This window comes from Lactuca serriola, chromosome 7, assembly GCF_051521515.1.
Source record: "Lactuca serriola cultivar US96UC23 chromosome 7, Lser_US96UC23_V15, whole genome shotgun sequence".
In the NCBI taxonomy this organism is placed as follows: Eukaryota; Viridiplantae; Streptophyta; class Magnoliopsida; order Asterales; family Asteraceae; genus Lactuca; species Lactuca serriola.
Window position 1 is genome coordinate 171,283,085 of NC_136414.1, and position 11,195 is coordinate 171,294,279.

The window sequence follows — 11,195 nt, forward strand, 5'->3', positions numbered from 1 at the left end:
ACGAGAACTATTGATCCCGCAGTATGCTGTAGATGAGGATATGAAGAGAACAAGGTGTCATCCATGTTAAGGGATGATATACATGAGTTCGTGAGCTTTTCAAGGTGAAAAACCCGAAATGAGATGGTGGAGAAGGACTGGGAGCTAGATTTGGATTTGCAGCTCCGCGCATAGCAGAATCCAGAGCAGGTTCAACTAGTTCTAGGTCAGGCTAAAAAGCCTAAGATCTGACTCTTCTGGTAGGGGCCAGCATGGGTGTGGTCGTTGTGTCATGTGTAGTAAGCCGCACAACGGAGGATGTCAGATGGCGGGCTTTGGATGTTACACGTGTGGACAGCAGGGCCACATGAGCAGGGAATGCCCCAAGAAGGGATTGATATGTTTACACTGTAACCATGTCGGCCATAAAAAGGATGATTGTCCTAGGTTGCAGGCAGGGGGAGGAGTAGTGGCGACGCCTACGCCTGCTATAATGAGGATCACTGATATCCGTCTTGCCAAGGCGGATGCCCCTATGGTGAGGAGCCACACATTTTAGTTGACTACCGAGGAGGCTCGAGCAGCACCAGATGTCGTGGCATGTATGTAATCTATCTCTTTTTTCATATTTATTGGTTATGCTTATATATTTATGTGCGATTGTATAGGGACCGTTTTTGTCAATGGTGTGAAGGCTCATGTTCTTTTTGATTCGGGTGGTAATCGATTGTTCATATCTCTTGCGCTTAGCAACAAGTTTCGGAATGCTCTGGGGACTCTGGATTCCCCGCTTGAAGTTGAGATTGCGGATGACCGCACCGTGAGTGCTGATAGGGTATATTGGGACTATATCCTGAATATGTTTGGGGAGAGGTTCTAAGTCGATCTGGTTCCGATACCGCTGCGATGGTTGAAGGTGATCGTCAGAATTGACTAGTTAGGGGCCAACGGGGCCATGATAGACTGTTAGCATCAACTGGTGAGAGTTCGAACCCTAAGTGAGGGAGAACTGGTTATTTATGAGGAGAGGGCCTCATAGGTGCCAACCCTCTGTTCACATGTGAGGGCTAGGAGACTTCTCCATCAGGGTTGTGTGGCATATATCTCGGATATGAGGGTTGAGACAGTGAAAAATCTGGATAGTGTACCAGTTGTACGAGACTTTCGGGATGTTTTTCTCGAGGAGTTGCCCGGGGTGCTTCTGGAGATGCAGGTAGAGTTTTGCATTGACTTGGTTTCGAGTGTTGCGCCAGTAGCCAGGGCACCGTACTGGTTAGCTCCGCCTGAGATGTAGGAGTTGTCTACGTAGCTTTGGGAACTACTAGATCGAGGGTTTATCCGTCTAAGCATCTCTTCGTGGGGAGCATCGATTTTGTTTGTAAAGAAGAAGGACGAGTCACATAGGATGTGCATCAATTATCAGGAGTTGAACAAGCTAACGGTGAAGAACCATTTTCCACTTTAGAGGGTCGATGATTTATTCGATCAGCTTCAGGGTGCATCTTTGTTTTCCAAGATTGATCTTTGGTCAGGGTACCATCATATGTGTTTGTGGATATACCGAAGACAACTTCCAGGACTCGGTACTGTCACAATGAGTTTGTGGTGATGTCATTTGGGCTCACCAACGCCCCAGCAACGTTCATGGATGTCTTGAACAGGGTGTGTAGGCCAATGTTGGATCGTTCTGTGATTGTTTTATCGATGATATAATGGTCTATTCTAAGACTAAGGAGCAGCACGAGTACCATTTGAGGGATGTATTGGAGACATTGAGGATAGAAAGGCTTTATTCCATGTTCTTGAAGTGTTATTTTTGGTTGCGTGAGGTGTAGTTTTTAGGGCACATCATCAACCAAGAGGGCATTTTGGTTGATCCATCCAAGATCGAGGCAGTGATGCGGTGGAAAATACCAAAGAATGCATCTGAGATCCGTAGCTTCTTTGGCCTAGCAAGGTATTATCGGAGATTTATTAGGACTTCTCCAAGATCATACCTTTGACTCATTTAACCAAGAGGAATGTGACTTTTTAGGGGCCCCAAGTCAGTAGTTGGCTTTGGAGACCCTGAGAAAGTAGTTATGTGAGGTCCCAATTTTAGCACTATCTGAGGGGTTGGATGATTTGGTGGTGTGTTGTGATGCATTTATCACAAGGTTAGGGTAGGTTTTGATGCAGAGGGGGCATGAGATCGCGTACGACTTGAGGTAGCGGAAGCCTCATGAGGCGAACTACCCCACTCACGACCTGGAATTGGGGGCAGTGGTGTTCGCCCTTAAAATTTGGAGGCACTACTTGTATGGGGTTCGATTCACCATCTTTACTGACCATAAAAGTTTGAAGTACTTGATGGATCAGCAGAACCTAAACATGAGGTAGCGGAGATGGTTGGATGTACTAAAGGACTACGATTGCGAGATTCTGTATCATCCCGGGAAGGCCAATATGGTGGCTGATGCCTTAAGCCGCAAGGTGGTGAGTGCACCAATCAGGGATGTGTTCTTGAGGATGATGGTAATTTCTCATTTATTGGATATGATCAAGGAGGCTCAAGCGGAGCGTCTGAAGAGAGAAAATTGGAAGATAAAGCGGATTTAGGGTCAGATACCGTTGTTTGTTCGAGATGGTCGGGGTCTCTTGACACAGTGTGGCCGGGTGTGGGTACCGACATTTGGGAGAGTGAGATAGAAGATATTGGAGGAGGCACACAAGTACAAAGGGATTCACATGGTTCGTGGAGTGATTCTTGATCTGCAGGAAGGTCAAGGTCGAGAATCAGAGGCAACACGACAATGTTCAGCCACTACCCATTCCCATGTGGAAATGGGAAAAGATCACCATGGACTTTATCACGAAGTTACCGAGGACGGCGAGGGGTGTGGATTCTATTTGGGTCATTGTGGACAAGTTGACAAAGAGTACCATTTTATTTTGATCCCCAAGAGTATCTCTACTGAGAAATTAGCAGATATATATGTGCGAGAGGTGGTGATCAGGAATGGAGTACCAGTATCCGTGGTTTCGGATCATGATATCTAATTCACCTCCAAGTTTTGGTGGAAGTTCCATGAGGAATTAGGCACCCAGTTACATGTCAGCACCACTTACCACCCTCAGACCGATGGTCAGAGTGAGCGGATGATTCAGACGCTTGAGGATATGCTTCAAGCTTGTGTTGTGGATTTTGGAGGGAGTTGGGATACCTACCTCCCGCTAGCAGAGTTTTTATACAATAACAGTTATCATGCAAGTATTGACCCGCCCCCGTTTGAGATGTTGTATGGTTGGAGGTCCAGGACTCCCGTATGATAGGGGGAGGTTGGGTACCGAGTTATGGGAAGCATTGAGGTGGTACTCAGGACCACCAAGCAGATTCATCAGGTGTGTGATAGGCTGTGTTTCGTGTACAGTTGTCAGAAGAGCTATGCCGACCAGCATCGCTCAGACCTTGATTTGTAGGTAGGAGACTTTGTGTTGCTGAAGGTGTCACCATGGAAGGGTGTCATAAGATTCCGTAAGAGGGGCAAACTAGGGCCCCGACATATTGGTCCGTTCATGATTTCTGCCTAGGTGGGCAAGGTGGCTTATCGATTACATGTCTTTGTGATACTTTCATGGAAGACCCTGGGAAGCCCGTGGCACTTGGATGTCAAACCATGTGGGGGTGCACATGACATTCCAGGTAAAGACCATGGAAGGTGCCCATGACACTTGGTTATAAGACCATGTAAGGGTACCCATGGTATTCCATGTTAGACCATGGGTGGTGCCCATGGAACATAGGTTTAAGACCCTGGGCGGAGCCCACGACATCCTGGAGTAAGAACCTGGAGGGTGTCTAGGGCATCCTCATATGTTTGTATGCATGGCTTATGAAGCTTATATGGCTGATATGGTTTATATGATAATGTGGATTGTGTGGGGTATGTTATAAGGAACTCACTGAGCGTTAACTTACAGTTGGTTGGTTGTTTCAGGTACTTCAAGATCTAAGGGCAAGGGCCCACCATAATGACGCGACATGGACTCTTCGATGTTTTGATTGAGACACTCTGATTTCATGAATAATATATTTGATGTTATGGATTTTTGAAAACAATTGTGATTGGAATTTTAGATTTTATAAAAGGATTTTGGTACTTAAAAATGAAAATTTTTATCTGGTTTTGGGCTGTTACACATATGCCTTGTCCAATCTCTATAAACAATCTACAATCAATTCATGATGGCCTTAAATCAATACCTACTCTCAGAAGTATGACTAACTGTGGCATTTCGATTAAACTAATATCCTGGAAGTAAAATGTAAGATGAAACACAATAATAAACTAATCGTTATATAACATCATACTCTTTGATTATAAATAATTTCATATTATTTAATCACCATTATAATCACATATTTATCCATTATATAAAAGTTTTGTGGTAATCAACTTAACAATTAAAGTTGCTAACATTTCTCATGCCAATGCATTTAGCATGCATATCATGTTTTCCTTTGGTCATCACTATTGAGAATGAATCATCAAAAATACATTCACTTCATAACTAGATATCCATTCTCTACATTTTTTTGGATGCAGTGGAATTCTCTTCTTCTATGCATTGACCTTATGTGATATCAACAATCCTTAGTTAATATGATTGAAATTTCACAAAATGTTTCTAATTGAAATTTTTTAGTCAAATAACGACTTGCACGTGTCTACTCGGTAGACACATGCTCAGGGCAGAACAACGCCCTCTCGTGAACCATCCTCGTAATCTCATTCACCGAATTTGTCTTCTACTTTAGAGACAGAAACTCCTGTGCCAAACGCTCCCTCTCCACCGGAAGAACACACTCGTCTCGGAACAACTGTGTGAACCTCTCCTATGTCACTACAGCATGGTCTGCAGGAGTAAAACCGACAGTCAAAAACATCCACCAGTCCTTCGCTCCCAAGCGAAGCTAGTTCAGCGCAAACCGAACTCTCAGGTGATCTGGGCATGAACATGTGTAGAAACATCCCTCAATGTGAAAGATCCATCTCATGGCAACAATCAAATCTTGTGTACCATCAAACTCTGTTGGTTTCGTGTTGCTGAACTCCCGGAGCAACAACGAGCCACCTTCCTGTGGCCTGGCAGTGACGACAACTGCGGTGGCTGCAGCAACAGCACCATACCTCTCATCAAATGTCTCAATCAGGGTGGTCTTAGTAGATCCAAACATCTCCTGTATCGCCTCTCGTATGGCTGCAGCCACCTCTTTATGAATCATCTTGTGGATCTCCTTATCACTGGTCCCACTACTCCCGGGGTTATAGCGTGTACCTACCATGATGTCTCTGAAATACAACAAAAAAATCATCAGGTACCAACTCGAGTATACTTACACTCGATTACCCGCCCCTACTTGCTCATTTGCATCCTAAGGATTCTTACTTGGGCTACTTACAGATCCAATGCTTTCAGTAGTACTAGCCCAATACTACCTTCCATACCAACCTATAGTCACCCCAATTCCTTCTCCTAGGATCCCAATTCACAAGTACTCTAACTCTCACGAATAACATACTACTCTCTCAGTAGACCCCTTATATGCTTATCTAGGTATCACTTTTAGATTATCCCTCAACTCAGAACTCTCTCTAAGTGATTCCTGCTAAATACTTCTACTCAACATATACTTACGACCAATATCAGATAGCAACAACTCCTAGACCAAGACATCACAAATCAGGTAACTCTATCCGTAAATATGAAATACCTAGCCTATCCTCTAGCATGCATCCCTAACATCTCATCAATATCTCATAAGATAAATAAGTAAGGGTATTTTGGGAAATCACCGTTCGGGCTTTGGCTGATTGTACACACTGCTCCAACTCGTTTTCTCTTAAAACTCTTTCTCATTTTTGAAAAATCATTTCTTTTGAAATTTTTTTCTCAAATCCTCTGTTTGAGTCCTGCATACCCGAAAGTACATCCGAATTCATCAAACCAAGGCTCTGATACCAACTTGTAAAACCATAAATTTTCAAAACAAAATTTTCATTTTCAAACACATAAAAACTCATATTATATTTTCTCAAAACATAATTGTCTCAAAGGTCAACACAAATCCACAAAATAATGTCACTATCCCAAAATCCTCAATATAGTCTCGAGCCGATGTGTACAATCAAGTCGGTGCCTTCTCGTGATCCTGAGAAGTACCTGAAACACATAACCCATAACACGGTAAGCACGAAGCTTAGTGAGTTCCCTAAAATACCACACATATCATATTCGCCTCCCATGGCTATGCTCGAATTAGACCCTCCGGTCAATGTGTCTTAGTGGGACCCTCCGGTCCCACAACTCGGGTGGATCCTCCGATCCTAACTCGGTATAATACACAACATAAATCATAAAAGACATAACGCATGATATCATAATACTCAATATAGCACATAAGACCCTCCGGTCACACATAGATTACCATGCAAGGTAAGTATAGTGAGAAAACTCACCTCGTAAGCAAGCAAATAAACCTCGTACACAAATCACCGAATCTACCTCCGCCTAGCACATGTGATAATTATCTCTAATTAACACTTTAATCACAACTCTAAATAACTAAGTTATTTTCTCTCTCTAACTCTTGGAATGGGTAAAAGAACATTTTACCCCTCCATGGTCTCCATAATCCCTGCCATAGCCAAACCCTAAAGTCAACAGAAGTCAACACTCGAGTGAACAATCCACGTTGACTCGACTCGTCGAGTCCATCTATGTGACTCGTCGAGTCACCTTGTTTTCTTCAGAATGTCGTGAAAATCCAACTTAACTCGTCGAGTTGTCTCATCAACTCATTGAGTTACTCATGTCCAAACTCGTCGGGGAAAACCCTAGCCGACTTGTCGAGTCGGCTCATTGACTCGGCGAGTCCATTCAGTCTATATTCTCATTCAGACGTTTTAAGGAAACTCTACCACTCCAAACTTCAGATCTAGCCTCCCAAGGCTCGAATGTCACGTAAAGCACAAGCTTTTACGTTCATGCATGGCACATTAGGCTCATAATGCCAATACAAACTACAACAAGGGTTAGATGCACAAAAGCTAGTCTCTAGCTCCATAAAGCTCGGATCTTTGGGCTAACAAGTCTTCCTACAGTTCAGATCTGAGGTTTCAACCTCATGATATGCCCAAATAACTCATTGTCCAAACATGGATGGGAGAATACCCTAAAAACCTCCGTAAACTCAGATCTCACAAAGGAAAGGTAAAGATAGAAGCTTTTTTACCTTTGCACTGAAGCTAATCACTGAAGAACTTTGGATCTACAGCCCCTCCTTGATCCAACACTTCAAGCTCTCCAAATCTCCTTTCAAAGATGCATAAAACCACTCTCTCTCTCTCTCTTACAAACACACAAATCAGTCTGATCGATTAGGGTTTCACATAGGGGAGTTGGGTGGCTGGTGAGACAGAAATGAGGGGTTAAGCCCCTTTAAATATGATTCAACCACGGAAAATTAGGGTTTCCTCACCCAGAGCCAACTTGCCGAGTTGGTCTCTCCGACTCGTCGAATTGGTTGTAAATCCCACGTGGTCAAATATGTCTCTACTCGACGAGTTGAGGCACCAACTCGTCGAGTTGCTCAGAAATTCTAAAAATAAATATATAAATAATATATCTGGGAGTCCGGATGTTACACAAAAGCACAACAAAACTTGTTGAAAATGACCAAATCTATAACTTTTCAAAAGTTTGGACCTTAGCCAGGTAAAATAGAAATTATAGGAATCATTTTTGCATTTTGTTAAAAAAAACTACCTAGGAAAAACAAACTTATCCTTTTGAGAAAATAGAAAGTTATCATTCCATTCCAACATGTAACTGAAAAGAGTTATCCGGTAATTCCTTTTATTATTACTATTGTTTAGTTTAATATCATGGTCTTTATAATCATTTAAAATCTTTTCAGCACTTATACATGAGATGTTTGACTGCATTGGAGGTGAGCCCATTAATCAACACACGGTGGGATGCTTTGGAACAGACCCCCAACAACATTGATGGTCTTCTTGAGACTTCTGGTTAATTAGTATTGATAAAAGTAAGGGGTTGTGCTCGAGACGGTGAATTTTGCCTACTTGTGTGTTATGTGGTAATATCGCAATGATCGGATATTTAAGTACAAAACTCTATCTTAGCCAACAACATCAAGTTTGCTTCTGTTAATTGGCTTCAGATCAGTTCTAAATGTTACTCCCTCCGTCCCAAATTGATAGTCAACTTTTGACCTTTTAAGTCTTTTTTCTTTAACTTTGACCTTAAATATTTTTATTTGTGTTATATATTACTTGATAAAACTTATATCAATGAAAAAACATTTAAAATACAATCTATTCATATATTTTGCATCAAATATTATCTATCAAAAATAAAAATATTTAAGGTCAAAGTTGAAGAAAAAAGACTTCAAAACTCAAAAATAGACTATCAATTTGGGACGGAGATAGTATAAAAATATCAGTTTGGGGTAAATGGTGTACCAACCATATGTGATATGATGTGTTTCGGGTTCTATTTGGTCTATCTAGCTTCTACATGTCTAAACAGCCTATATCTAGGTGAAATTTACAAACCTTTTTTTAAATATACTTACAAAATAAAGTTAAAACAATTTATAAATAAATAAACTCTTCATGAACCTGCTTCCTTTTTTTAGATGAAATATTTACCATAACCGCTGTTCAAAAAAATTACTATACCAACTAATTTATGCAGTGACCTCTACATTAATTCCAGTCTAATTCTTCACGAAGATTCTAGTTTTGTTTTCCTCTTTGCAAATTTCATCAGAAAAAAAAATAATAATAATAATAAATAAATAAATAAGACAAACTTTAAAACTTTCTGAGAATTAAAACCTAAATCAAGAAACATCCAAACTCTCCAGTCATCCACTTGTCAAATTTTAATCAACATGCAAATCTTTATATATGACTATACTTCATATTCTGCAACATGGAGGATGTCCTCAACACAACCAAGATCTGGTGTCATTTTCTGGACGAGACACATCAACATTAGAATAATAGGTGTCACTTCTGCTCTAAGAATATTTTTTGAATTCATCTACCAGTCGAAAACTCTGATCAGTTATAAATAGAACAAAAGTGTTCATAACCTCATCAGTTATCAATCAACCTTTAATTAAAGAAAAGGTTAAACACATAGATAAGAGAAACATGAAGATAAAAAAGAGTTTTGTTTTGTTGGCTCTTTTATTTGCTATCAGTATCGTTATATCCTCCGCAAGATCAATTGAGACTGCTGATGACAGTGAGTTAACTCCCTAATTTCTGGTTTTGATTGGGTTTTAGGGTCTAATGTATGCAGAAGACGATTTGATGTAAAAGGAAATTTAAACGTTATTTGTTACAATATCAAGTCCAGCTTTTTTAATGAATTGATTCGCATAGAAACGTCTTTAATTTTGTGTTGCATGCGAAGTGATTGTGGTGTTTTGCGTCAATTAAATAATTTCAACTTTTTATTTGATTGGTATCATGTATAATGCATGGACTTTGACATATCTGTTTTTCGTAACTCTATCATACAGTAATTCTTTAATATTTTCGTGAAAAGAAGGATTAGTAACTTTGTGAAATTCGTGGATTTCAGACTTGGGAAGGGAAGCACTTGGTGAAAAAAAGAAACGCTTGAGTGATGAGGTTGGTGTAGTAGGAACCACTAGTCTTGAAGTAGACAATGGTGCTATTGCGGGCAGCGGAGGAGGTAGTGGTGGAGGAAGCGTAGGAGGTGGTGGCAGTAGTGGAGGAGGCGGTAGCCATGGGGGTGGTGGCAATGGTGGAGGTGGCGGCAGCCATGGGGGTGGTGGTAGTAGTGGAGGTGGCGGCAGCCATGGAGGTGGTGGCAGTAGTGGAGGAGGCGGCAGCCATGGAGGTGGTGGTAGTGGTGGAGGTAAGGGAGGTAGCGGTGGAGGTAGCCATGGGGGTGGTGGCAGCAGTGGAGGAGGCGGTAGCCACGGAGGTGGTGGCAGTAGTGGAGGCGGCAGCCACGGAGGTGGTGGCAGTAGTGGAGGCAAGGGAGGTAGCGGAGGTGGTGGCGGTAGTGGAGGAAGTGGAGGTAGCGGCAGTAGTGGTGGTGGAGGAAGTGGAGGGGGTAGCAAGGGAGGTGGTGGAGGAAGTGGAGCGGGTAGCGGAGGGGGTAGCAAAGGAGGAGGCGGTGGAAGCGGAGGAAGCAAAGGGGGAGGCGGTGGAAGCGGAGGAAGCAAGGGAGGAGGTGGTGGTAGTGGTGGAAGTGGTAGTGGAGGGGGTAGCAAAGGAGGGGGTGGAAGCGGAGGGGGTAGCAAGGGAGGCAGTGGAGGCAGTGGAGGGGGAGGGGGTAGCAAGGGAGGCAGTGGAGGCAGTGGAGGGGGAGGAAGCAAGGGAGGCGGTGGCGGTGGAGGTGGAGGGAGCAAAGGAGGAGGTGGCAGTGGAGGTGGAGGAGGCAGCGGCGGAGGGGGAGGCAGTGGTGGAGGGAGCAAAGGAGGCAGTGGTGGTGGTGGCAGCGGCAGCGGTCACAAGGGAGGTGGCGGACACGGCGGCAGTGGTGGTGGTGGTAGTGGAGGAGGAGGTGGACACAGCGGGAGTGGCGGAGGAAGTGGAGGAGGCGGACACGGCGGTGGGAGTGGCGGAGGATCAGGTGGAGGTCACAAGGGAGGGGGCGGCAGTGGTGGTTCTGGTGGAGGTGCAGGAGGAGTCAGCATCGGTGCCGAAGAATGAATAACAGGAGAAGATGCCTTCAATGTTTAAAGGAAGTACGCATTATGTAATTACTGTTGTAGAAATAACAGTACGTACTAAGTTGGTCGATATTATAAGATATAAGAAGCTAATATACTACTATTAATTACAAAAAACGACTCATGTGTGTGATATGTTATGTTCGCCAAAGCTTGAGTACACTTGTTAGAACGTTGCTTATTAAAATTTCTGTACCTCAAGCCTAAAAGTTGTCATTCTATGCATGTTGAGTGATATCGTATAGCCCATTTAATTTGGCAAATACTTAAAGTTCTTTTTTCTTGATAATTGCAATATTTAATATTTGTCAACAAAAAATGAGTCCCAACTTTATATAAATTTGGATCGGTAATGAAAAAAGTAGAGGGCAATGGTCAATGTGTAAATATGTTTTGGGATTGTAAGCTTGTTGAAATCGAAACCTTT

At 42.7% G+C, this 11,195-nt stretch overlaps 1 protein-coding gene across 1 annotated transcript; it reads left to right on the forward strand.

The window, feature by feature from the left end:
* Nucleotides 1-9,169: 9,169 nt before the first annotated feature.
* Nucleotides 9,170-10,977, forward strand: LOC145064551 (uncharacterized). The gene is made up of 2 exons (XM_079011978.1): nucleotides 9,170-9,303; nucleotides 9,646-10,977. Exons 1-2 carry the CDS (start codon nucleotides 9,210-9,212, stop codon nucleotides 10,746-10,748), a joined length of 1,197 nt encoding a protein of 398 aa, XP_078868104.1. The 5' UTR covers nucleotides 9,170-9,209; the 3' UTR covers nucleotides 10,749-10,977.
* The last annotated feature ends 218 nt before the right edge of the window (nucleotides 10,978-11,195 follow it).

Bases quoted from the DNA above. Each gene is read 5' to 3' on its own strand.
- LOC145064551 (XM_079011978.1), top strand. From the start codon at position 9,210: ATGAAGATAAAAAAGAGTTTTGTTTTGTTGGCTCTTTTATTTGCTATC. The intron at 9,304-9,645 runs GTGAGTTAACTC...CGTGGATTTCAG, and splicing joins AATTGAGACTGCTGATGACA to ACTTGGGAAGGGAAGCACTT.